Source organism: Chelonoidis abingdonii, chromosome 10 (assembly GCF_003597395.2).
Source record: "Chelonoidis abingdonii isolate Lonesome George chromosome 10, CheloAbing_2.0, whole genome shotgun sequence".
Lineage (NCBI taxonomy): Eukaryota > Metazoa > Chordata > Testudines > Testudinidae > Chelonoidis > Chelonoidis abingdonii.
In genome coordinates, this window is record NC_133778.1 from 19,741,615 (window position 1) to 19,769,490 (window position 27,876).

Consider the following 27,876-nt stretch of genomic DNA (forward strand, 5'->3'; position numbering starts at 1 on the left):
AGCCACAGCTGTCATTCATAGGGCTCTGAGCTGCCTGCAGGGGCGGGGAGCCCAGAGCCCTTTAAATCTCAGCCGTGGCCGGGATTCATAGAGCTCTGGGCTGCCCACAGCAGCGGGGAGCCCTTTAAATCTCTGCCGCGGCTGGAATTCAAAAGGCTCTGGGCTGCCCGCAGCCGCAGGGAACCCAGAGATCTTTAAATCCCAGCTGCGGCCGGGATTCAAAAGGCTCTGAGCTCCCCGCGGCTGCCGGCAGCCCAGAGCTCTTTAAATCTCAGCTGTGGCCAGGATTCATAGGGCTCAGGGCTCCCCGCGGCTGCAGGCAGCCCAGAGCCCTTTGATTCCCCGCCACGGGCTGCACAGTGAGCCTTCGCGGGCCTCATGTTGTGCAGGCCTGACCTAAACATTTTCCTAACGTGTAAAAATGGGGCTGCTAACAATTATCCAGCTTTAACCGGGTTCCCCCAGCTGCCGGAGCCCCGGGCCCTTTAATTTGCCCCTGAGGGCTCTCAGCCACCTCTTCAGCGGGGAGCCCCTGGTTGATTTAAAATGAAGTATCACCTCCCCACCCCCAACCTTCCTTTTTGGCCCACAGCTGTTTTGGTGGGGCTGTGTTGGGGAAGGAGGGTGTGTTTCTGCAGGGCTGAGCGGTGCTGGGGCGGGGTGTTTCTGTGGGGTTGGGGGGTTTCGGCCCTCAGCTGTTTTCTTTGGAGTAATGTGGTCCTCGCCGCTTTACGAGTTGTGCAGGCCTGGTTTAGGTGACTTACCCAACATCACATAATGAGTCAATGGCGGAGTCAACAAGAGAACTCAGGTATTCTGATTGTTTCAATAAAGCATCTACTGAACTACAAGTCTCCTAATTCCTGTTGCTGAATAAGCAAGATAACGTACAATTGGCCACGTTTTGGAAGAGTGGCTATTTTAACAGGTCTGCACTTTCTAAAAGGTGACTTGATTTGGGGTGCCTCAATTTTTGGTTGCTCAACATGTACCACTTTAAAGGAGTCTGATATTAAGAAAGTGCTAAGCACTTTCCTTGTAAAGGGGGGAGGGCGGGAGGCAAGATCCCTTATCAGTGTTTCAAGTTGGGGAACATAAGATTGACGTACCCTAAAAACCACCAATCACTTTTGAAAGTTTAGGTTAATAATATCTGTTAAGATGGCTTACCCGAAATCCAGTTTTAGTTAGTGTAATGTTTATATAGCACCTAGTTACCAGAATCTCTTGCCAGGTAGTTTACAAATAAAAGGGAAGGAAAAAGAGTAATTTCCTCCTTTTTTAAAAGGTTTCTCTTTTATTTTATTATAAGCAGAACTCAATTCTACTAAATAAAATCTGCCATTCATAAGTCCAATGATAGCAAACCTTTAGCTAGTGATAAGATACTTTAATAAGCACAGTACTAAAAATCCAGTAACCTTTGGAAAAAAATTATGAAAATATTCTATACACACCTCTAACCCAATATAATGCGACCCGATAATACAAATTTGGATATAACATGGTAAAGCAGTGCTCCGGGGGGTGGAGGGGGTGGGGCTGCGCACTCCGGTGGATCAAAACAAGTTTGATATAACGTGGTTTCACGTATAACATGGTAAGATTTCTTGGCTCCCGAGGACAGCGTTATATTAAGGTAGAGGTACAGTAAGCTTTATAATTTTTAATCACTAGTACATCTATATAAAAACAAGACCTTTGCTTATTAAGAATTCAAGTATGCTGTTTTATTCATCTTGCAAAGTCAATGGGAAATTGCAAATGTTGGCCTGATATAGCAGATCTGTCTGATTAGGCCATCACAATTAGTTACCCTAGAGATACAAACCAAGTCTTTGAGTGAAGACTAAGCAGCAGCAAGAGATGTACTCTTATTAAACAAAAATCCTTTCACTGTTACCACCTAAATGTTCCTAGTAACCAAAGAGAAATTAAATATAGCAATGCTAGGGGGTGCATGTAACAGGCAAGTGTGTTTTTTTACTATTAGCCATTCACTACTTTCTAATTGGAGGTTTAGACATACAGAATATTCAACAGTGCACAATTCTCCCATTAAAGGGTCATGTTTTATATGATAGGATATGATAAAATGGCTATTAATAGCATGTTCTCTTGGAATTTATTTTAAGGTACAACTAGAACAGAGACAAATTCCCATATTAAGATGGGATTTTCCTTATAAGTAAAGGAACCCTATGCTTTTATTCTCAGTCTATAAAACACAAGAAAAAAGGAATGGGCTACAGATACCCCTGTCAGTGAGTTAATTTAAGTAAGGTTTTTATAAGCATTATTTTCAGTCTCAGATAATGACATATCAAAATGTAAGTCGCTAAACCTACTACAGAATTTATGAAAATATTTGTCATGATGTTGCCATCAAAAAGTAACCTTATTTAATGGGCTAATTTAAAAAAAGTCAGTAAACTGACAGGTGCCATGGCAAGTTCCATTTATACTACTTCCATCTTGATGTTATCAGTCACTGGTTTATTAAACTTTTAGAGGAGTTTGGGTAGTGTTTTTCACTGTTGTCCACAGGCAGTCTTTTCTTCTCTGTTTATGAACACAAATCATCTGAGTGCTCTGACAATTTTATAGAAATTTGTGTGTAGTATGTAAGAATGGCCGTACTGGGTCAATGGTCCATCTAACCCAGTATCCTGTCTCAGACAGTGGCTAGTACCAGGACTTCAGGAATAGTGTACATAATGGGCAATCTTGGAAATTTAGGGTTATGCCAAGTATGGCATTACATCCCTCACCATTTTGACTAACAGCCATTGATGAATTTATCTTCCAAAAACTTACCAACTTCTTTTCTGAACCCAGTTATATTTTGGCCATCACAACATCCCACGACAATGAATTTCCCAAGTTAATTATGCATTAGGTGCAATAGCTTTGGGTTCTGATAACAGGAAACCTATAACTAAATAACCACACAATGGGTCTGATCCAACGTACACTGAAGTCAACAGGAGTCTTTTTATAGATGTCAGTGTATGTCCGATCAGCCTTATGCTCCAAATAGCATGTAGGCATTGCTTACATATCTCCAAAATATATCTGTAAGCAAGTTTACAGGTCTCTCTCTCTCTTTTTAATTAAAGAACAAAAACAGAACATGCGCGCGCACACCCCCACACCCCGCAAAAAGCCTTCAGTAAGTTACCCTTATGGCTTGTTTGATAGCAGCTATGATAACATGTACCTCATGGTCTGCAGAGCTGGAGCTCACAGTCTCAAACAGAAAAAAGAGAAATACAGTATGCATTGTCCTTGCATTCTCTAACAACTAGCTAAAGCAGTATTTTCTGATCAGAATTTCCCCCTCTCCATTACCAAACACTGATAGGTGTACAAGAGTACACATGCACACACGATATTTTCATGCATGGAGGAATTGGGAAAATAAGGTTGCCTAGAAGAAAAAGAAAAGTTAACTTTCCATCACTGTACTAGGGAGGTGAAAACTCCTTCTCCTAGAATACACCTTGGGGCAGAACAGCGAATGAGGAAAATCCATCATTTGAATATGGGTGGCTATGTGTTATTAAAAAAAGAATGAAATAAATACTAAGACCAAATGCTGAATAGTGCAACTCCTTCTTAAACTGTAAGAACAGCGTAACAGTAGAGCTCATTTATGTAGTACCTTTATCTTTGGAGTCAGCAAGAAGGTCATCAGCAGAGCAAGGGCTCTCCTCACTGCCCTCATTTGAGATAGTAAGAAATGAGGTGGGGGACACAGACTGGGAACGGCTGCTGTTGTTACTGCCTCTGTCTGCTCCACCAGGTGTTTGGGTATCCATGTTGCGAGTACTGCTACTGCGCTGTGCCAGCGGAGGCGGAGCACGGTGCCCATCTGGAATATCTTGTGGCTGTTACAAAACAAAAACCATACGTTTTCATATGTGTGAGGCTGCCCATCTCATCAGGAAAGGAATTACTTTACAGCTTAAGCAGTTTCTAATACCTGGTCCACTACATAACAGAAGCCTATTCTGAGGAAGATGAATTATTGTATTACACAGACTTCAACAGATGATATGATAGGTCAGATTTCAGGAGAATAGGAAATTCCTTGAAGAACAATACACTTAAAGAAAGCCATGAAGACAGTTTTCCAAAAGGCAACAATCATATGAAAACATAGCTAGGCAATCACTGAAGAGTAACAATTTAATATAAAACACTAATGGTTCCTTTTTGGGATTGGGTGTGTGAAATAGTTACTTCTGAAAGTCACTTATAAAAAAGGACAACCATGAATTCTGATGCAAAAAAGGAAAGAATTTTCCTGATTTTTTTTGGGAGGGGAGTGGGGAGAAAGAAGAAAGTAAATGCTATAAAAATGACTAAAGCAATTCTCACCAAAATACATTTTAGAGAATTGTTCCTTTTTCTGTTGATTGTTTATGGCATAAATGCATCAGTGTAAACATGGTAAACATGAAGAGAACAGCAAAAGATTTAAAGGAAGTTACTTTCTGTTCATCTGGTGGAAGACAGTTAATCCTTAGGACATTTTTTATTCTGCTTCAGTAGTAGAAGACAAGTTAATCATGTGCAAATTTACATTACCAAGTTTGTACAGTAAGTCATCAATGTGAAAAGAAAAATTCTCTTAAAAAAGGAAGCTTATTTTGAAAACAGTTTTTTGGGGGCAGTAGATACTTACAATCAGCTGTTCTTCCTTGCTTCCTGTCTCCTTAATTATTATCTCAATCTCCTGATTCAGCCCCTCTATGCTGTTCCGGAAACGTGATCCTGTCGACTTGGTTATGGGTATAACAGGAACAATTACACTTTTTGGGATGGGAGCCTGGAAAACCAAAGGAAAGATGAGTAAATAAATATTGTAGATTTACACTTAAGAAAAAAAGCTAAAAAATTTAAAGAATGCTGTTTTCCACCAAAAGAATTTTTATCAAAACAAAGCACAAACTTAGTTGTGTTAAGATGAAAGATATGCCTTTAGATGAAAACAGATGTTCTGAGATGATTTTGGGGAAGGGGTTGGAATGGGGGCAGGGAAGGGGTGAGAAGAGGCGGGGCATGGGCGGGGCCTCATGTCAGGGGTGGAGTTGGGGCAGGACCAAGGTGGCAGGGTGGAGGTGTCAGTAATGAGGCTCTCATGTGGCCCTCGTGGTCATTTGAGTTTGAGACCCCTGTCTTAGATTCTAGGATTAGGAGAATAATGGAACCCCACCTCAAACAAGAGCAGATCTGCTTTAGGAAAGGACAAGGAACCAGAGACACAATGTTTTCAATCCAGGAAGGAATAGAGAAATGGCTAAGAGACCAAGAGGATAGCTTCTGGGCTTTTATAGACCTAGAAAGATATACCAGAAGGCTCACAGAAGGATTCTCAGACCAGCGCTGAGGAAAGATGGAGAGTCTGAGGACTTAATAACTATGGTGAATGCCTTAGATAGATCACCAAAACAATTATCTGAACGTGTTTTCGAATGACACACCCTTTTGAAAGTCAGATTGTGCTGGGTTTGGCTCTCAGTCTGCTGCTGTTTATCATATTGATGAACTATGTTAGTAGGAAATGGTGAGAAGCTGCTATATGCAGATGACACAGCAAAAATGCCATCCTCAAAATATGACCTAGAGGAAATATTAAACCAGCAGTGTGATCAGCTGAGTAGGCGTGGAACGAAAATGAGCATGACTAAAACTGAGGTCATTTAGGTCCGAAGAGATGCTGCAAGAAACTGGACACAGCGATTAATGGAATGAGACTAAATCAGAGTGACCAGTTCAAGTACCTTGGCGGCTGGATTACAGAAGATGATGTGTTTGAACATGCGATACAGTGCAGACTGGGGAGTGCTAGACGAGCATCAAATACGATCTCAGGGGTTGCGTAGGACAAGTGTATGCCACTGAGACTAAAAGCCCAACCGTATGTAACAAAGGCACGCACCTTCAGAAGGACCTTGTGAATCAACGGAAACGGAGGGAACGCATAGAAGAGGTGCGTCGCCCAGGGAATCAGAAAGGCATCTGCAACCGAGCCCGGTTCGCGACCTTGGAAAGAGCAGAACATCGGGCACTTTCTGTTCCTGCGGGATGCGAAGAGGTCCATATGGGGATGCCCCACCTCCGAAGAGCGCCAGGCCGATGTCCGGCGAAGGACCACCGTGGAGCAAAAGGACCGGCTGAGCCGATCCGCACCATATTCCGAACCCCGGGAAAAGGAAGCAACTAGGTGAACGGAGTGGGCTATGCAAAAGTCCCACAACGTCATGGCCTCCTGACAAAGAAGAGGAGAACTCGTACCGCCCTGCTTGTTTACATAGTAATGTCACTGTGTTTTTGGTGAAAACCGAAACACAGCGACTTGGATCTGCTGACGGAACGCCTGACAAGCCAGGCGGACCGCCCTCATTCTCGCACGTTGATATGTAGGGCGAGTTCGGGAGGACACCAGCGGCCTGGGTCTGCAGGGCACCTAGGTGAGCTCCCCATCCCAAGTCTGAGGCGTCCGTTGTCAGGGACAGCAAGGGCTGGGCGGATGGAACGGAAGCCCTGCATACATGACGGACCGATCCAGTCACCACTGGAGGGAGTGGAGAACGCCCTGAGGAATCGTGACTACTGTATCTAACGGGCGCTGGCTGGACGGAGCTGAGGATGAGCCAGGACTGAGGGGCCGTAGGCGGAGCCGAGCATGCGCCGTGACGAATGTGCAGGCCGCCATGTGGCCCAAGAGTGTCAGGCAAGTACGTATGGAGTTAGAGGTGGTGCCTGCAGCCTGTGGATGATGGCTATCAAAGCCTGGAACTGCGACAAGGAAGAACGGCCCGGGCCATGGTGGAGTCTAGAATGGCTCCGATAAACTCTATCCTCTGAGTAGGGGTTAGAGTGGACTTCTCGGCGTTGAGCATTAGGCTCAGGCTCGTGAAAAGGCGGCTGACCATGCGGACGTGCCGAGGACTCGCTCCTCTGAGGGTCCCCGGATAAGCCAGTCGTCGAGGTAGGGAAAACCATGCACACGACTGCGACGAAGGAAGGCGACGAACTACGGCCATGCATTTGTACAACTCGTGGGGCTGTCGAGAGGCCGTGGGAGGACCGTGAATTGATATGCCGGCCGCCGACAACGAAGCAAAGGAACCCTCGATGGGCGGAAGATGGCTATATGAAATAAGCGTCCTGCAGGTCGAGGGTGGCGTACCAGTCTCCGGGATCCAGGGATGGAATAGTCCCCAAGGACACCATACGGAACTTCAACTTGACCAGGTATTTGTTGAGCTCTCTTAGGTGAGGATGGGTCTGAGACCTCCTTGGCCTTGGGGATCAAAAAGTAACGGAGTAAACCCCCTGCCTTCTCGTTCTCTGGAACCTCCTCTATGGCCCTTGGTCAAGGAGCGTTGTACCTCCTGAGGAGGATCTGCTCGTGAGAGGGTCCCTGAAGAGGGACGAGAGAAGGGGGTGGGAGGACGGGTATGAAGCAAATTGTAGGCGGTATCCAAGACCGCAACGCGTGGAGGATCCAGCGTCTGAAGTAAGCTGGTACCACGCCAGGAGGAAGAACGAAAGACGGTTGGAGAAGGGAGGAGATGGATCCGGGGAGGGACTGGTTAGCGCCCTCGGGCGCACCTTCAAAACGAGGGCTTCGGCCGGAGAAGGCTTGGAGGGACCTTAGCTTTGGCCCCCCTGGTTACCCGATTGTCTGTGCCTGCCATTCCTGTTTCGCCGCCTGGCAAAGTCTTGCCTTTGCCTGGGTGGGGTAGGCCTGTGTTGCTGTTGAGCCTGAATGGTCTACGCTGGGTGACCGGCGTATGCATCCCAGGGCGCACATAATGACCCTATTGTCTTGAGGCTTTGCAGCCGAGGGTCAGTCTTGTCCGAAACAGGCCCTGACCCTCAAACGGAAGATCCTGGATGGTATATTGGAGTTCCGGAGGAAGGCCAGAGACCTGAAGCCACGAAATGCGGCGCATAGTGACTCCGGAGGCTAGAGTCCTGGCGGCCGAGTCTGCAGCGTCCAAAGCTGCCTGTAGGGAAGTGCGCGCAACCTTTTTCCTCTCGTCAAGGAGAGCGGCGAACTCCTGACGAGCGTCCTGCGGGAGCAGCTCCTTAAATTTATCAGCCGCCACCCAGGTGTTGTATGTGTAGCGACTGAGCAGAGCTTGCTGGTTGGAGACCCGCAGCTGCAGGGCGCCTGTGGAATAGACCTTGCGGCCAAGCAAGTCCATACGCCTTGCCTCTTTAGACTTGGGGGCCGGAGCTTGTTGCCCGTGGCGCTCCCTCTCATTCACAGATTGAATGACGAGGGAACACGGGGGTGGGTGGACATATAAGTACTCATAGCCCTTCGAAAGGACCATGTATTTATGCTCGACACCCCGAGCAGCGGGGGGAATTGAAGCCGGTGACTGCCAGATGGTGGTGGCATTGGCTTGGATGGTCCTTATGAAGGGCAGGGCGACACGAGTGGGAGCATCCGCCGAGAGGATGCTCACGACCGGTTCCTCGATCTCGGAGACCTCCTCAGCCTGGATGTTCATATTTTGCGCCACGCGCCTGAGGAGGTCCTGGTGCGCCCTGAGGTCCAGTGGGGGGGGGCTGGTGGATGTCATCCGCGCCACCGCCTCATCTGGGGAGGACGACGAGGAGAGACCTGGCAGGAGAGGGTCTGGTGGCGGCTCAGACTGGAGCACCGCGTCTGACTCTTGGAGGATGAGATGACTGCTCTTCCATAGGGGATGGAGGAGGGCATGAAGTAGCTGCCTCCGGAGCCCTGTGCTCAGAGACCGACGACCACGGAGTAATTTGCTGGGGGCCCTGGGCTTGGTGATACGCCCAGGGGGTCCAGAAGCCCCACTGCTGAGGACCATGCTCCTGCTGAGTCTCGGAGAAGAGGGCAGCAGGTCTTTCAGCGTCTAAGTACACATTGCCTGCCCGCGAAGAGGCTGACCCCTGGCGAGAGGGGAGCCGAACGGAAGTGGTACGGGTCCCGCACTGCAGACAGCGAAGACCTCCTCGGTGCTGGAGATCGGTGCCGTGATCCATACCGGTGCCGCGATCCATACCGGGACCTGCCACCAGCGCGGTGCCGGGAGGTCGACCGGGATCTGGATCGCCGATGACGGGAACGACTCCTCGAGTCCCGGTGCCGGTGGCTGGAGCCAGAATGGTGCCGGGAGTATCGAGACCGGCGCGAGGATGATCTGCGCCGCGAGTACGACCGGTACCGTCGTGGAGAGCGGTGCCGGGACTGCGAGCGGCGTCGCGAGCGAGACCTCCCTTGGGATCAAGATCAGTGCAGAGATCGTGACCGGTGCCGAGCCGGAGAGTCCGGGGACGGTGCTCGCATTGGTGTGGGCTTGCCCTTAGACTGCAGAACCCGCACCGGCGGTGCCGGGGGTTGGGGCAGCACAGGCTCCGTTAGAGCGACGAGGTCCCTGGCTGAGGAGAAGGTCTCGGGCGTGGACGGGACCATCAGCTCAACCTCAGATCTTGGCGGGGAGCTGAGAGGGATCGGACTCGACGGACCTGCCGGGCCCGGAGTCGACGAAGTCCCTGGCACGGCCAACCCGGCCGGCGTCAGGGCCGGGTGCTCTTTTCGAGGCAACTTAGCTGGGGTACAGGAGGTAGACAGTCTCTTCCCCTGAACCGGTGCCGGAGAAGGTCGGTGCCGTGGCGTCTGCGCAGCGCCGGAGTGGTCCGGTGCCGGAGCCGAAGCGGCACTCGGTGCCTAGGACGAAGGATTAAGCGCCGCTTCCATCAGGAGCGTCTTGAGGCGCTGGTCTCGCTCCTTCTTGGTCCTCGGTCTGAAGGCCTTGCAAATGCGGCACTTCTCGGAGATATGCGATTCCCCCAGACACTTCAAGCAGGCGTTGTGGGGATCGCTGGTGGGCATCGGCTTCATACAGGCCGAGCACGGTTTGAACCCCGGCAAATCAGGCATGAGCCCGGCGCCAGGCGCGGGAGAGGGCTAGCGCCCCGAACCCGCTAACTAACTATACTAAACTAAGTGAACTATAATTAAAACTAGAACTAGAACTAGAAACAATGAACGAAGAGAAGCTAGGGACGTGGAGGACAGCTATGCCACGCTCCACAGTTCCAACGACCGACACGGCGGTAAGAAGGAACTGAGGAGCGGGCGGGCCGGCAGCGGTATATATTACCCGCTATGGCGGCGCCACTCTAGGGGGCGACCTGCCGGCCAGCTGGAGTTGCTAGGGTAAAAGTCTTCCGACGAACGTGCACGCGCAGCGTGTACACCTACTGGAATGGATATGAGCAATCACTCGAAGAAGAACTATACATTACCTACTGTACATTGTAACTCTTGGTTTTAAAATCCTGTTGTAGGTTTTTAAAAACAGTGAAGTGGGAGAGGGGAGCAACAACTTTTCTCAAAGGAGGGAAGGAAAAAAGTTAAACCACACTGATAATGGAACAACTTCCCAAACACACTGATAATGAGTGATTTTTAAATCATTCGTATTTACCAAAAGACTGGCTTATTTAATTCCACTGAAATCAAAAATCAATCTAAAGTATTAAGGACACCTTACTTATGTATATCAGCATTCATCATACTAATGTTATTTTTGTTTTAATTTCAATGTCCTTGAACTCTTACCTACGTCCTCTCAGAAGCCCACTTCTGAATTTTCAATATACTAAATGGTTTGGTTTGAGACAATTATTAGTTTTCAAAACTTTATTAGTTCACTTTAGGGTGTTTGAAATGCTTACTTACATTGCACAGATATACACATTATCTATACTGATTTTGTACAGAAAACTGAAAAAGCATTGAATCGTTTCATTAATATGAAATTACCATAATTTCTAACATTTTCTACGCTGAGATCATAATTATCTTAATTTAAAAGGAAGTAAATTATTGTATTTGAAACAGTTAAGAACTATAAGCATCCAAAGCAGCTATATAGAGTTCAAGGGAATCCACTGACTGCGTAGCTAACTTGGATACAGTGAAAATCCATGTACAGGGCAAATTCTTAAGTCTTTAAATGCTATTCCCCCCCCCTCACTAAAACTATCACTATTCCCCTCACTAAGCTATTAATATACAGGAATTTGTTCCAATAAGGAACAAAGTTTGGCTCACAGCCAAGTAGAATGAAAGTCCCAGTTGTTTTAAGCACTGCAACTCAACTTTAAGGAAATTGTTCCGAGTCTGAGGCAGCGGAGGAAGGGCCAACAATTTAAGAGGCGTGCACTGTATATGTTGTCAAGGTTCCCTCCCCACTTTGAACTCTAGGGTACAGATGTGGGGACCCACATGAAAGACCCCTAAGCTTATTTCTACCAGCTTAGTTAAAAACTTTCCCCAAGACACAAATTCTTCCTTGTCTTTGAACAGTATGCTGCCATCACCAAGTGAGTTAGACAAAGATTCAGGAAAAGGACCACTTGGAGTTCCTGTTTCTCCAAAATATCCCCCCAAGCCTGTTCAATCTCTTTCCTGGGGAGGCTGGAGAATAATATACCACCCAAATAGGTAAACAAGGTGAGCACAGACCAGACCCTTGGGTTTTTAGGACACTAAAAACCAATCAGGTTCTTAAAAACAAAATTTTTTATAAAGAAAAAAGTAAAAGCAGCACCTCTGTAAAATCAGGATGGAAAATAATTTTACAGGGTAGTAAGAATTAAAACAGAAGATTCCCCTCTAGGCAAAACTGTAAAGTTACAAAAAACAGTAATAAATCTACCTCTTAGCATAGGGAAAATTCACAAGCTAAAACAAAAGATAACCTAACACATTTCCTTGCTATTACTTACAGTTTGTAATCTAAGATGCTTATTTCAGATATGGCTTTAGGAGATATATTTTTCCTACCCTAGTCCTTGTCTGTCCTGGAGATAACAACAAAGAGACAAAACAAAAACCTTCCCCCACAAATCTGAAAGTATCTTCTCCCATTATTGGTCCTTTTGGTCATGTGCCAACCGGGTTATTTGAGCTTCTTAACCCTTCACAGGTAAAGGAGAGATTTTATGCTACCCTTAGCTGTATGTTCATGACATGTGTCCTCTGTGGAAATGTTCGCTTATGCTTTTTGTTTTGGTCTCTCACTGACGGCAGTAGGGAAAAAATAAATGAGTCACTGGTTGCTTTGGAAATTTTCCACAGGAGTTACAAGAGCTTTCTTGCAGCTTAATCTAGATCATTTTCCTGGAACCAACAGCCCACAGGGGATTCCACATGAAGAATGGAGATTCATGCAGTTTTCCGAAACGTTTCTGCAGCTCTCCTATACTGGGTTAGAAACATTGTAACATCCACACTGCAGTTTTTAAAGTAACTGCAGATGAGGCATGGTACAGCGTTCAAGAAGGACCTTTTCTTGCATCAGCAGGAACTTTAGGGACTGTCCTGAGTGGTATCTTCTCTAACAGCAAGAGGAGGTTTGGTACTGGTACCCTAACCATAAGCTAGACAGATCAGTGGAATGCTCTGCAGAAGCCTTTGCTCAAGTGCAGCTTTAGTCATAGGCTGATTAGAGAATGGCTTAAACAGAGAGAAATATTTCATTACTGTCAATCTCCTCATCTTTTTGTATTTCAAGATTTAGTACATTACCAATGTTCACTTGGTTTGTTTTACATAATTTGTTTTCTGGGCTTTTTTTTAAAAACTCAAGACGTTTTCCACCATTTCTATTCTAAGACTTTCCAATTACTTTCAGCTTTCCTCTGTTTGTAATTGTTAATCTGAAAGAGAGTGGTAAATACAACCAATCAGCCTGCTCCCTCATGGTATTCATTCTAATTTTTACTGATAGTGCTGCTCTGGGATTTGCCTGATGTTCTTCCTAGCAACTGAGTGCTCTCTTCCACTGAGCTCTTGCCAGTGATTGGAAGCGTGAGGCACTTTCAAATCTTCAGCCACATTAGATTTGACTCTCCAGGGTTGGAAAAAAGTCTCTCCACAACACCACTAGTCGGTCTTCCTCCAATTTCAAGGGGTTTAAATTGGTAATTGTTAAAGAAAAAACAAAAAAAAATTCTCTTCATAGAGCTACGATTAGCTATGTGGTGATCTCTTGAAGGACAACGCCTAGGCCCTGTATTCCAGTTACAGCTGATCAAAATAAAAGAATAACTCATGATTCCCAACCCCCACAACCCCATTTTGGTCAATTTTAAACTGAATTTTTTTTCCTAACCTGCTCAAGTTCTTTTATTATGGAATGAGAAACATGAACTGTGTACTATCTTCCTTACTTCTCCTGGAAAAGAGGCTATCTATTTAATGAAGCACCTGCTGTGCATCAGCTGATGTGGTGAGTTTAGATGGATTGCACATCATAAAAGACACCAGGAGACACCACAAGTTTGGAAATCTTCATCCATGTTAAAACCAAAGCACTAGCTGCTCCATAGTTCAGGTTGTCATTACTTTTTCAACTCTTGCTTCTTCACCTTCCACCCCTGCCCTTCTTGTTTGAAAAAAATTAGACTTTTCAATAAGAGGAAAAACAACTAACTGAAAGCCAGTATAGGGAATTACTTCTATTTTTCCCAAACGTGTCCAAAATCTTTGACTCCAATATCCTATACCTCCAAGTAAGTGTATATTATGCTTCTCTACATTTATATTCTCTTTCTTGGTCAAAGATAATGTCAAGGAAGTGATTGGGAGAGTGGAATGGGACAGACTGATCCAAGGCAGTAAATCAAGAAAGCAGGTCAGTAAGTAAGAGCCAGACAAGTCAGTGGGATCATCAAATATCCAAGGATGAATGTAGGGAGACTGCAAGAGAAGATAAAGTAGTGAGGTCTGAGGCTGGGGGAAGATAAAAATAGGGGGCCAGATCTTTAACTGGTGTCAAATCAGCTGAGCTTGATTTACAGATAGGTAGGGCAGTGGACTGTGGAGAGAAAACAGCGTTCCTAGGAACAAAATACAGGGGAGTGAAGACATTTGAGCTAGAAACCATGAAATGGTCTGTAAATCTCACCAAAGTGAAAATGCATTGCAAAATTAACATCAGAACCAAAGGACAAAAATAATAATGGAAGAGGGATCATCAAGCACCTTCAGTGCTACTCACTGCATCAGGAGTAAAAATTCATGTAAGAAAAATAAATTTAAAAATAGCTAGAAATTCAAAGGTTTGCTGAAGTAGTGGCCCAAATCAACATTGAACCTAAAAAGCCAATCTCATTCTGTTCTTGCGTCACTAAAATAAATGTAAGAATTGCCTCACTACTCACCTACTTCCCATCCAACCTTATAATGGAAGTTCCCAAAAGACCTACTGGAGACAGCACAACTCTGTGCTAACTACACTGCCACCCAAAGGAATTCCCCCAACTACACTGAAAGAACAGGCTTCTTTGGTGGAAGTACTTGCTTAGGCAACTTAACACACATGACATGAACAACATATTTCGTGTTTTCTCTTGCAGCAATGTGATGGCCTTCAGGAGACCACACTACTGCACGCTCATGGGTTTTTTGTGTTTGTTTTTTAAACAATGTATTTCTGGCATTAGTCCTCTTTCTCATTGTAGTCCTCTTTCTCATTGTTGACGTAAATGATGATAATCTCAGGGTATTTGGGCACTGAAATTATGGTGAAAAAGATATAGCACCAATAAAAGCTGTTATCAGAGCAGATGTATTATAACCAAACTTGCTAATTCTGTCGCTCTTGCTTCTCTCCCTGGTTAGAATTGGGAGGGCTGCTTCATCAGTGACTTTTCACATTTTCTGCTGACTTATCTTTCCTTTCCTTGCATACTTTTCCCACCACCACACATGCACTTCTCCCATGTTCTGCTGAAGCCTAAGTACTGTTAAAAGTCTTTTCCAAGTTTGGTGGTTCTGGGAATGCTGAATTTTTGTTGTTTACACGAACAATGAGTTACAAGCATTTCCTGAGCAGAAATTGCGACACAGTTCTCTCTCTCATATATTTATGTGGTAACATTTCCTAATATATTAATTACATTATTACTCTTGCTACTTTTACTTATTACTTATTAATTACTACTATTACTAAAGCATAGCCCTGCTTTAGAGAAACTGTTATCTTTAAATAATCCAGAAACAAATCTACCTGGTAGAAGCATTTGGTCAGCTTCTTGAGAATGGGCACTTACTCAAAATAGTACTATCAAGAAACACTTAACTAACACTAGACCTTGAGAGACTCCAATCCACATCTGGGAATGTTCAAGCTAGCATGTGAGCAATGTCTGCTGCCTACGAACTGAGTCAAGCATGGACATGTGACTTGCCATGTGACTCCAAACTCCATCTTGCTGCTGTGATTTTCCACAGTAAGAACAAAGGGGTTTCCTTCCACGTGGCAGAAGATATAAAAGGCCATGGAAACCCCTCCATTTGGTCTTCAATCCTGCTTTTGACCTCTGGAGCAACTGTGCTTGAAACTGAAGCTCTGAACGACCCATCAAAGCTGGGATGTTTATACTCCAGAGACTTGATTGGTTTAAATCAGCAGTAATCTTATCAAGCCTGAAACAAGCCTGAACTAAGAAGTTTGCAATTGTTGTATGTATTTGATTCCATTTAACCAATTTTAACTCTCATCTATATTTTTTTTCTTTTCATGAATAAACTTTTAGATTTTAGATTCTAAAGGACTGGCAACAGCATGATTTGTGGGTAAAATCTGACTGGTATATTGACCTGGGTTTGGGGCTTGGGCCTTTGGGATCAAGAGAACCTTTTTCTTTTACTGGGGTATTGGTTTTCATAACCATTCATCGCCATAAGGAGCGGTGCTGGTGGTGATACTGGGAAACTAGAGTGTCTAAGGGAATTGCTTGTATGACTTCTGGTTAGCCAGTGGGGTAAAACCAAAGTCCTCTCTGCTTGGCTGGTTTGGTGTGCCTTCGTAGTAAAGGACTCCAGCCTTGGGCTCTAACTGCCCCGCTCTAAGCAATTTGTCTTGAATTGATACTCTCAGTAGTGTCATGCCAAAGGCCGCTTTGTTACACCTCCGTAATGCATTTTATCTTAAAGGAATTACTATGTTTTCTCAACCTTCCCTCTGTCTTAATATTGTTTTTGTCTGGGAATGCTGAGTGTCCTATAGATGTATCAGCACTTTATAATGGTTAGAATATACCAAAAAGGAGTCCTTGCCCCTGAAGATCTTACTGTTCTCTTGAGGGAGTACAACCCATATGATAACCTAAATATTAAATTATAAAAACTCCAAAAATAAGGATGTTTAGACAAAGCACTGCTCTCAAATGCAAGTCTCATTGTATTTCCTAAAACGATAGCAAAAGCAAACTTTTTCTTGGTAAGGAAATGTAATCTGCTACTTGAAAACCGTAACTTTGCCCAGTATGCTGCAAAGCTATTATGGAGTTCAGAGTATAGATGAAGGAAGAGTATTACTATAACCAGATTCTTGGACCAGCCTCACTCACCAAGAGTGATAAAATTGCCAAGGGGCGGTTAGGGACTGGGGGGAGACCCTGCTCCCAACCTATCTATCTATTTACTAAACTAACTATGAATTCAAATGACTTAACAGAAGAACACTAAGGGAGCACTTGCTGAGCAATGGAGCACTGTTCCAATGGTCATCACAGACAGTAAGACGGAATCGAAGGGGGGGGGGGGGTCGGCAGGGTTATATACTGAGCGCCATGAAGGTGCCACTCCAGGGGGCTCCACAGCTGACCTGACGGGAGCTGCTAAGGGAAAACTTTCCAACAATTAGGCACATGACGTGCGTACACCTGACTGGAATCGATGTGAACAAGCACTCGAAGAACTACTGTTATTTTCTGTGCAAATGCAAATCATAACAACCACCCAAATGCATAGGATCCTCCAAACACTACAGAAGAATTCTTGGGCACTTAATAGTCATCTTTAACACTCTCCTACAAAGAGAGCTTTATAATGTAATGTTTAGAGAAACTATTAAGACACTCGATTTCTTTACAAATCTCTAAGAGCATAGTGCTCTGCTCAGAAACCTTAGCATATTTGGACACTGATTTACTACTACTGGAGTAGATTTTTGAACAGGCACTTTAAAAAAAAACAAAAAAAAAAAAAACAGGTTGTCACACTATAAACAACATGTTTTCACCTGTTAAAGTAGAATAAGCATGTGGAAGAGATTGCTTAGAACACCAGCTCCATTAGGATAACCAAAGCTGGAGAGCTCTCTTCCAGACACCAGTTGCTGGGAACATTTCTTTGCAAGAGATAAATCTTAATAGCTATAAGGCTTCTTGAATCTTGCAGTGATATGAAACTAGTTAAATTAACAGCTTCCACCACCCACTCCCCCAGAACTAAAGCTCATTTTCACATGGGTTATTTATTGTGATTATTGCACAGAGCTTTTGTCCTAGTTTAATCAGGCCACCAAAGCTCTGAAGTGTCCAGTCAGATTGGGAAACTATTTTGACAACCAGTTTTAGAGACAGGGTACAAATCAGCAGTCATCTAGATAATGCTTACCCTTCAATTCCTGAAAGGGTTCAAATTCAGTTCTACTGTCAACTTTGGAGAGAACTCAGAGGATAGGTGCTAGCCCATGTTGCAGGGCAAAGAATTGGAAACACACAGTTTCCCTAGAAGAATTTCAAGTACCGATAGTGACAGGGTCTATTAGAGATGCATTCTATCAGTCTCTGGATTAACTGTGAGAATGTTCTTTTTGATTTAATCCAGAAATTCTTGATTAAGATCTGAGGTGTATTTGTTCTTCTTCGGAAGACACATTAAACAAAAAGGAGAAACATCCCAAATTTTGCTCTTCCCCTAAAACTAGCCTTACTCTCATTTTGGCAATCAGTGATGCCCAAGGGGAAACAAGAACAAAAATCTGCAAGGGAAGGAGCCAGAGACCAATGCTTGGCATGACTGGTCCTGCTTGCAATTTGTTAGATTAGAAAGGAAATGTGATACCACACCCCATAATCTCCAAACTAATATGATTGAGTATGTCATATTTATGATGCATTTTATGCAAGACAGGTCATATAAGATATCATTGAAAGGTTATGATTTACTGAATATGATTATCCTACTTATATGCATGCATCATTTTGATATCTGAAGTTAAGAATATTGTCTATGTATCTATTAGAAACGTGTTTACACCTGGAGTATGCCCACTAGGCAAAAGATTGTCAGTCCAGGTGTCTGGCTGGGAAGGGCCCATTCGGGAGAACAACAGGTCTTAGAAGAAGCTAATCTTCCACTGGGGAGCCTTCCTGAGGATGCTACAAATAGCCTCCTAGTCATGGCTGCTATGACACTATCGGGGCACGTGACCATATCACTTGGTATTGGACTTCATCTTGGAATACCAGTGTTTTTCCACTGCAGAGCATTGGAACCAAGCTTGGAGACGAAGGGTTCCCACCATACCAAAAGCTATTTAAGGCAGGGGAGTGACATCATTGTGGTTCTTCACTGACTCTGGTCCCAAAGGAGATGCTTGGAAACACCTGAGGAACAAAGACTGAACTGGGGGTAGAACTGCTGGACCCAGGCTAGAGGGATTTCTAGCTTGTGAAAGGAACACCTGGAGTTTTTAAGCTGCAAGCAAGGGCAGCTGGCCCCTTAAAAATCTCTGCAGCTGGCTTAAATCATCATTTAGGGTGAGAATTTGCTACTTATATCCAATCTCTTTAGTGTATTAAGCTCAGATTGCATTTGTGTTTATTTCCTAGGTAACCTGCTTTGATCTGTTTGCTACACCTTATAATCACTTAAAATCTATTTTTTGTAGTTAATAAATTTGCCTTTGCTTCATCACAAAGCAGTGTCTGGAAGTTGTACCTTGAGGCAAAAAGCTGTTGAATATTCTCTCTCCACATTGAGGGAGGGGGCAAATTTCATGAGCTTACACTGTACAGATCTCTGTGCAGCACAAGACAGTGTAATTTTGGGTTCACACCCCAGAGGGGGGAATGCTCTTGAATAGTGTGGCAGTTCCTTAGCTGTAGCTTCCCCATGCAGAGCTGATCACAGCAGCCTGTAAATTCTGTAGCTGAGTGTGTCCCTACCTGTGTGTATGCTGGTGAAAGAGCAAGCTTGGAAGGCTTGGAAACTTATGGCAGCACAGTATGAGGGTAAGCCCAGGCTGGGGAGTCAGGGGGGCTCGGTGGTACCCCAGTTCCAGATGGCACCCTGGGGGAAACCCGTCAGAAGAAACTTTTTATTAGGAACAATTAACATGACCATGAAGGAGAACTTTTTTCTCAAATTCACATTGCTAGATACAAAACGGAACCGATTTGAAAATCTAAGATGTGCAGAGATCATGATGTGCAACTCTAACAATTTCTTCAACTGGTTGTACATGTCTGATACTAAAATTTAAAGAAGTTTTTTTTTTTGAGAAATCATGGTAGGAATTCAGAGTGTGATAAGAGACAAGAACATGCACCTACTGGGAAGACAGCTATGCTTCTCCTTTCATCCTAAACACAAGGATGAAACAGTAGTAAAGAACTTTTGAATGGATATTTTCATACCCTCTACAGTTCTAGAGGAAAAATTAAATGCTTTTTAAATATATTCTTATCATCCTTCCTCTGCAGTTTGTGATTAGGGATTCACTATTCTTCCTTGAGTCACTCACAAGCTACCATCTTTCCAACTAAATGGGACTCCTTTCAAAGGAAGTCAGCGTCAACTCCTGATCCCTTCATGTCTACCTGATGGACAACTGGGATACCTCCATAGCACTCAGCCCAGGACTGCCCAGTACCCAAGAGCCAAGAAGAAACTAAACTTCATTCTCAAGATGCTACCACTTATACCACCAGGCTGGTTCTATGCAGTTTTCTATATGCAAATTCATAACCCTAGACACATCACTTTACCTGTAAGATTATTTCATAGAAATAGATTAAATTTATCTATGCTGATTGACTTCTAATTCAGTGAACTGAACTATATTATCCTTCTGTCTCAGAGTCCTTACAAATTACGTTGTAAATTAGTATATTCTTCATCAAACTCCCTTTAAAGTTTTTAAAATTTAGAGAACACACACCACACACACCCCACTTCAGCATGCTACAGAAAATCAGTTTCATCTCATAAGACAAAAAGGTTCTATATATTTCACAGATATACATCATTCATCAGTAATCAAGTATTTCAAAACATATGGTGGTGTTTTTTCTTTAAAAATCACTACTTGGAACACACAGAAGTTAACATTATGTTAACTCCCACAATGCCCTGAGAAGAGGCATAGCCTTACCTGGCACTGATTAATGGCTGCATGGTTACCATGGAATGGAGACTGTCTTTCTTTATCCCGATGATGCCTGCTGCTGTGTTTACTTCTCTGCAACTGCTGACGCAATTTTGCAATCTGACAGGGGAAAGAACAAGAGTCTCAGTTTTCCCTTCGCATATTCAATTCAATTACTACATGTACTATTATCAAAAAAGTAAAAGTGGAAATATTGCTAATTAAGAAAATCTACTTGATATAATGTTGAGTCAGCTACTCTACAGATAAAACACAATACTAAAATATTAGCTTGTATTTTTCTACGAAGACCTGCACATATTCCCAGTTCTCACATACCAGTATGACAGTACCTGAAGATAACAAGGTTACTTACCAGTAAATGAAGGTTCTTCCAGATGCGGAGCCCCTATCTGTATTCCAGTGAGCGTTACATGCATGCACCATATGCCCAAAGCTGGAGCTTTTGAAAGTAGTGCTGCATTATAGTCTCACCCGAGGCAATAAGGGGTATGGCAGACTGCCTTCAGTTACAGGTAAGTAACCTTGTTTTCTTCTTCCAGTGATGGTCCCTTATTGTATTCCACTGAGGGCAATTAACAAGCAATACCTATATGGGAGCATGGTGCAAGGACACTGTGGAATGGAGGACTGCTGCTCCAAATGAAGCATCCATTGTGGAATCATGCACTAGTGTATAGTGTGTGGAAAAGGTGCGTACTGAACTCCACATGGCCGCACTTCATTTGTTACTCCTGGGGGAATTCTGCATCACTGCGCCCATGCAGAATTCATGTCCCCCACAGATTCCTTTGCTTCCCTGCAGAAAAATGACTTCTGACAGGGAAGCAAAGGGAAGCTGCAAGAACGGTCACAGGCTCCTCTCCGGCAGTGCTGGTGCATGGTGGGGGTGGGGCTGGGGATGCCCGAGTTGGTGGCACCTAGCTTGCACTCGGCTCAGCTACTAGCCTGGGCTGAGGATAGGGGAGGATCGACTTCCTCTTCACCTGCAAGGAGAAGGAGGGGCCGGGGCTGAGCCACCCTCACAAACCTCCCCTGGCTACAGGAAGCTCTGCAACCCCCTCTCCCCTGCTTCCTGCCCCCATCGCTCCTCAGCCACAGGGGATGGGGTTACTGTATGGGGGGTTACTTGATCTGCCCAATCCCCATGCATCTGGACCCCCCCATACCTAGATTCCCCCCACCGAGCCTCAACCCCTCCACACACCCCCGCTGAGCACCCACACTAGAACTCCCACTCCAATGAGCGCCACCCTATTTGCATATGGACCTCCCAGATGAGTCCCCTGCACCCAGACCCCCACTCCACTGAGCCCCAACCAGTTGAACTCAGACCCCCACCCCACCAAGCCTAACTGCCCAAGCACCTGGACCCCCCCGGAGTCCCTCACACCCAGACCTCCATTCCAAGCCCCAGACCCCACTCACCCGCTGAGCCCCAACCACCTTCATCTACACCCCCCCAACTGGTGCATGCTCTACCAAAGGCCGCAATGTCTCTGGCCTGCTTGGTAATCGTATAATGTGAGGCGAACCTATGTATGGAGGACCACATGGCTGCTCTGCATATTTCCTGGGTCGGAGCCTGTACCGGGAACACCGCTGAAGAAGCCCGAGTCCTAGTACAGTATGCTGTAAGTGGAGGGGTAGGCATTTCTGCCAGGTTATAGCATTCAGGGATGCAGGGCGTGATCCACAATGAAATTCATTGGGAAAAGACTAGAAGATCCTTCATCCTGTCTGTCATGGCCACAAACAGTTGAATGGACTTCATAAATGGTTTTGTTCTTTCAAAGCAGGCGGCTACTGCTCTGCGGACATCCAATGAGTGAAGCCTCTGCTCCTTGCCGCTTGAGTGCGGTTTAGGATAGAACACTGGGAGAAAGATGTCCTGGTTCATATGAAATTGGGAGACAACCTTCAGGAGGAAACCTGAATGTGATCTGAGCTGAACCTTGTCCTTATAGAACACGGTGTAAGTGGGCTCTGATGTTAGGGCCTTGAGCTCAGACACCCTCCTTGCTGAGGTTATCGCTATCAGAAATGCCCCTTGTATGACATGTAGAGCAGGGAACAAGTTGTCAGCAGTTCCAAGGGTGGACCATCAATTTACAACTGACTATCTAGTACCTCCTCTATGGTAATGTGTAGGGCATTAGCTAGTCTCCACAGCAATTCCTGGAACTGGCGATAGTCATCAGTGGGGAAGGAGGGGATTGAAGAGGCAGCTGCATCCTGGGAAGATGAGGGATGACTCTCAGGATCTGTCCGTAGTGTTGGAGTCAGGCTAATCAGTGCAGCATCCAGGGATATGTTGGAATGCTTGTCTGACTAGAGTTGTGGGGGAGTCCTCCCAGACCAAGTGGGACTGTTCAGAGGGTGAATACTGTGGCCATGATCTCTGGTATGGCCAACCCGGTTGACCCTGCTGCGTTGTGTAGCTTGGGACCACAGTGCTAGATTCAAACTCTGCAGGCAAAGCAAGGTGGGGAAGTGCCTCAGTGTTGTCGGAACCTTCCAGTAGTCGTGCTTCCGGAACAGGAGTGGTGGACTGTGTCAGAGATCCATATAACCCAAAAAACAGAGGATTCACAAACCTCACCAAACGGCGGTGCCATTAGGACTCTTGGAACGGGAGGTGGCAGGAGCATAGCCGGCAAATGTTCCCTTCGACTTGGTGATCGGATCAGTGGTCGTGGAGTGCGAATAACTCATCAGTGTTATAGTCATCAGTGGGGATCCAGGGCACTTCCAATTCTCCCAGGGGTCAATGGTATCCGTTCCGCTGGAGGAGTCGGTATCAGGAACTGCATCTATCTGGAGACCAATGGTTCATGGGATGCCAGTGGAGTCACTGGGTCTGTGATTGATACCAGTGGATCTAGTGATCAGTGCTGCCATTTCTTATTCTTGTGAGACTTACAACGCACGGATACTTCGTGGCCAGAAACCGTGGATGGTGCCAAGTCCTCATTAGATTTGGAGAAAGACTTACTGCCATGCTTATGTGCATGCTTCCTTGGTTCATGACTAGGCCCCAGTGCAGGGTTCCGCAGTAGAGGAGGCGCTCTTCACCTGTTGAGGCCAATGTAAAGGGGGTGTTCCCCAGCCGGAATCCTATGCTGATCCCACGGCAGCCTCCATAAGGTGTTTCCTGAGGCAGAGCATCTGGTTCTCCTGAGTATGAGCAAGGGAGGCGGATACTGTACCTGGACACAATGTGGGGCTTCCCCCAAGCAGTACATGCTGGTGCATGTTGTTGATGGAAAATGAGTGGGGGCAAGAATCACAGGTTTTGAACCCTGGCATCTTCAGCATACCTAGTACCCAGGCCCAGGTGCTGGGGTGGGGTAACGTTTGGCAGGAAACACCACTGAAGCAGTGTCCCAAGTCCTAAATCAGATATGAAAGCAAGAATTGAACAGAAAACAGAAAAAGTAAATGCAGAACAACTAAGAAATCTAAACTACGAACAGTACTAAGGACAGGTTTTGAAAAGTTTTAGGAAGTGTGTCACAAGGACGACTGAAGAGTAGAAGCTGTGGCTCAGACCATGAGGTGGTGAGAAAAAACTGGAGATGCTGATAGCCCACCATGCCCTTTATCAGCTCAGGCAAGCCCATGATGCGGCACAGTGTGCACGTGCAGACCGCTGAACAGTACTACTTTCAAAAGCTCCGGCTCAGGGCGCATAACCTTCAGTGGAATACAATATTGGATCATCACAAAAAGAAGAATTCAGTTTGACGGGAATTATACTACCATTTGAATTCCTCTCTCAGCTAACAGATACTTCCTCATTTTCTCATTGTTTTCCCTACCCCACTTCATTAAATATTGGTGTCTTGCATGGTGATCCTATCAGTTAAAAAACAGATCAGCCATCATGTATTTCTATTTTCTCCACCTCCAATCTTTATATGGCAAGACTAAACACAAACGTTTGCACTTTCTTCAAACTTCATGGTAATAAAACATGCAAACAACAAGCCTGACCCAACTTTATCTCAAACAATAGCTTTCCTGACCTCCTTGAGTTGGTCTGTGCTGCCCCAGGATGCTGACCGCTTGTGAGATCCTTTCTTCTTTTCTAAATATTCTTCAGCCCAGGCACTCTCTGTCTGTAACAAAAAGATTAAAGGATTAATTTTAAAAGGGTATGCTTATTCTCACCAAAAAACAAAAGAAAAGAGAAATTAGAAGCAAGTAAGCAAAGAGAGGGCATGTAATTATGATTTTCTGGATTCAGACATTGCTGGAAAGCACAAGTCACTGAATGAAAGCCCTCTATGGCAACTTTGATATTCTTATAAGTAATCAGTATGAAGATGTCACCTCAGCCACTCCTATAATCTACAGAGTAGATTTTTCCCTATTTCATATGAACACTTATCACCCCCAACTATAACAGAAGTATTAACTCTAATTTAATTTCACTTAAAACACAGAAAGAATTTGGCCCATTAGGTTTAAGTGGGTACAAGTTCCAATCACTTTAGCACTCAGACCAGGGATTTATTTGATCCTGTGTGTTAACAGACATTTCTAGTACTGCTTGAGTACGTGACTAAAGGCCTGGTCTATACTACTGAGTTAGGTTGACGAAAAGCAGCTTATATCGACCTAATTATGTCAGTTTCCACACTATAGCCTTGCTTCCACTGATATAAGTGCCCTACTACAGTGACATAACTCTACCTCCATGAGAGGCTTATGTCAGTGTAGTTCAGGAAATGCAGTGTCCATATAGACACTGCAGGTTACTTATATCAACTATTGCCCCTCATTCTTATCAATTTCATGGCTCCATGCTAGAGCCAGGAAATTGACAAGAGAGCCTGGCTCACAGCAGTGGCTGTCAGCCTGGGGTGGGTGGGGGGCTTCATGCCCCAAGCTGGGCTCCTGTCCAGGCTCTGGACTCCTTGCCCTGAGCTGGGCTTCTGCCTGGGCTCTGAGCAAATAGCTCCCCACAGAAACCACAGGGGAAGCCGTGCTCCCAACATGCAGTCTGGGGGGAGAGGGAGGCTTCCATTAGGGAGCTGCACACAAAACTGAGAGCCCAGGTTCTCTCAGCTCCCTACACTGCCCCTCTTAAATCAGTGGATGCGCACCACCAACAGGAGGCGGCCAGGGTGGACATGAATCACTGTAGTAATTACTGTAGCAGCTGTATGTCAACCTAACATCAGAGTGACTTAAGTTTATAGTGTAGACATGCCACAAGCAAACAAACATTCTGGTATATAAGCAATACTGCACAATTAATTATTGCAATATGACACAAACAACTGTACTATAGCCAAGCACTCAAAAGTTAGGAAATACTAGAATTAAATTGCCTGGGCAACTTTAATTCAACCTCCTGGTGTATATGCATTATGATACTGTCTTTAATTACATGATCACATATTTTTCCCATAGGTCATCTGCCTCATTCAGTGCACAAAATGGACGGAACTACTGAATGACCAACTATTCAATAGCTTGTTTTATCTTCACTGTTCAATAAGTGGCCTAGGCATTATTTACCATATACCATTCAAATCCTGTCCTGAATACAGAAAGAGGCTATTGTGACAGATGTAGCCATTTACCTTACTGATTTAAGTTTTAGTAGGTTTGGAGTCCATTGTATTAAGATGCAAAGTTCTTGAATTGTGGAATTATATGTAATTTCTATAGGGGGAGACATGACCAATATAAATCCTGGGAAGCGTCATGAGCTTCAAAAGACTACATGAAATTATGTGCCAGACAAGAATGAATTTATGGGACAAAAAGTTAGAAAATTTATTGTGAGGAGGCATATGCAAATATACATCCTCTGTTTATGCAAGAACTCAGCCTTTCGAAGTTTCAGCCTGAGAAGGGAACCTTTGTTGGCGATTACCTGTTCCCAGAGTCCCAAAATCAAAGAACCAAACAGCGTAAAGGGGTGATTCACAGATTCACGGGTGTTCTTTTTCTGAGCAAGATCTGGTATGAACTTGTGACTACCCATTGTGGAGTCTGAAGAACTGAACACCTACCTGCCACAGCCCTTCTTAGAATTGGGCGTGATCTCTTGTAAGCTTATCAGCATGTGTGTAGATCAGGGTGGACAACCAGCGGCTCTGGAGCCGCATGCAACTCTTCAGAAGATAATATGAAGCTCCTGCCAGGAGCCAACTCTGGGGGGAATATGGAGGGTGCTCAGCACTGAGGAGGCTCTGAGGGGAGAAGTGAGGACATGGCTCACTGGGGGAGAGGGTCCCAAATAGTGCAGGATGGGGCAGAAAGAGGTGGGGTGGGGCTGGGGACTTGGTAAAAGGGGTGGAGTTGGAGGCAGGGCCTAGGGTACAGCCAGGGTTATAGCAAACCCTGGCCAGCGCCTGTGTCTCCTTCAATAAAGCACATAGCGACTAGCTAGTATGGAAATTTTTAATCAAAACTTTTCTTAGACCATCTAACAATGGAAGGCAAGTGCAAACAGAAAAGAAAATACACAGATGAAAAATCGAGGCTTCCAAAAGGATTGGGAGAATAAGTACTTTTTTGTTGAACACAATGGTAAGCCAATGTGTCTTCTTCGCCAGACATGCGTATCTCAGTTCAAATCTTCAAAACTTGCAGCGTCATTTTGCTTCAAGCCATACACATATGAATCAAGAATTCCTAGAAGGTTCTGAACACCGCACTTTAAAACTGAAAACTTTGAAAAAACAAACAGATGTAGAAGCCTAGGTCTTCACCAGATTTGCCAACCGATTAATGTTGCAGACTGCAGTGTCCTATTATGTGGTCTGGCACACAGCCCATGCAAAAAAGCCCTACTCTGAAGGTGAGTTTATAAAAACATGCTTCACTGATGTGAAGTCAATCCTGTCACCAGAGAACAAGAATCTACAGAAGAAAATTTCTGACCTGTAGCTTTCACACCACACAATAGAACGCAGAATCTCCGATCTTAACAGTGACATCGAATCACAACTGTACTTGCAACTTCAACAGTGAGAGTATTTGAGCATTGCTTTAGATAAGTTGTGCGATGTACAGAATAAACCTCAATTATCGATATTTGTCCGGACTGTGTCTGACCACTGTGTTGTAAAGGGGAAGAACTCCTCAATATCGTGCCACTGAAAGGACAGAACTTGTGGATGAGATCTAAAGGAGGTATTGATGTTGTTAGCTGTGAAACATCACTTTCCCTTTACAGAAGCTCATTGTCATTGCAACGGATGGGGCTCCATCCATGTGGGGATCTGTGAATGGATTAGTAGGGCTTTGTAAGTCTGACGAGAGCTTTCCTGAATTTTGGACATTTCACTGTAATGTTTATCAGGCGCAACTGGAATCTAAAAATCTCAAATTTGATCACGTCATGAAACCTGTCTTGCACATTGTGAATTTCATTTGCCCAAATGCACTCGGTCACAGACAATTTCAAAATCTAATCAAAGATCTGGATGAAGACGACTTCCCTGCCAATTTGCCATTTCACTGTGCAGTTCGATGACTTTCAAGAGGTAAAGTTATTTTCCATTTTTTGGAGCTCCTGGAACCAGTAAAATTGTTTATGGAGAAAAAGGACAGAATACACCCTGAGCTTACAGATCCTGGGTGGATTCTAGCTTTG

General features: G+C 44.8%; 1 protein-coding gene across 2 annotated transcripts in view; it reads right to left on the reverse strand.

Moving 5' to 3' along the window:
- FAM117B (family with sequence similarity 117 member B) overlaps nucleotides 1-27,876 on the reverse strand; it is a 79,352-nt gene that overhangs the window by 16,500 nt on the left and 34,976 nt on the right. For both annotated transcript variants that reach the window (XM_075070000.1, XM_032775354.2), the window contains exons 3-6: nucleotides 24,287-24,379; nucleotides 20,244-20,357; nucleotides 4,691-4,834; nucleotides 3,665-3,890 (exon numbers count right to left, since the gene is read on the reverse strand). In XM_075070000.1, the coding sequence (XP_074926101.1) occupies nucleotides 3,665-3,890; nucleotides 4,691-4,834; nucleotides 20,244-20,357; nucleotides 24,287-24,379 (577 nt within the window). The remainder of the gene's footprint in view (nucleotides 1-3,664; nucleotides 3,891-4,690; nucleotides 4,835-20,243; nucleotides 20,358-24,286; nucleotides 24,380-27,876) is intronic.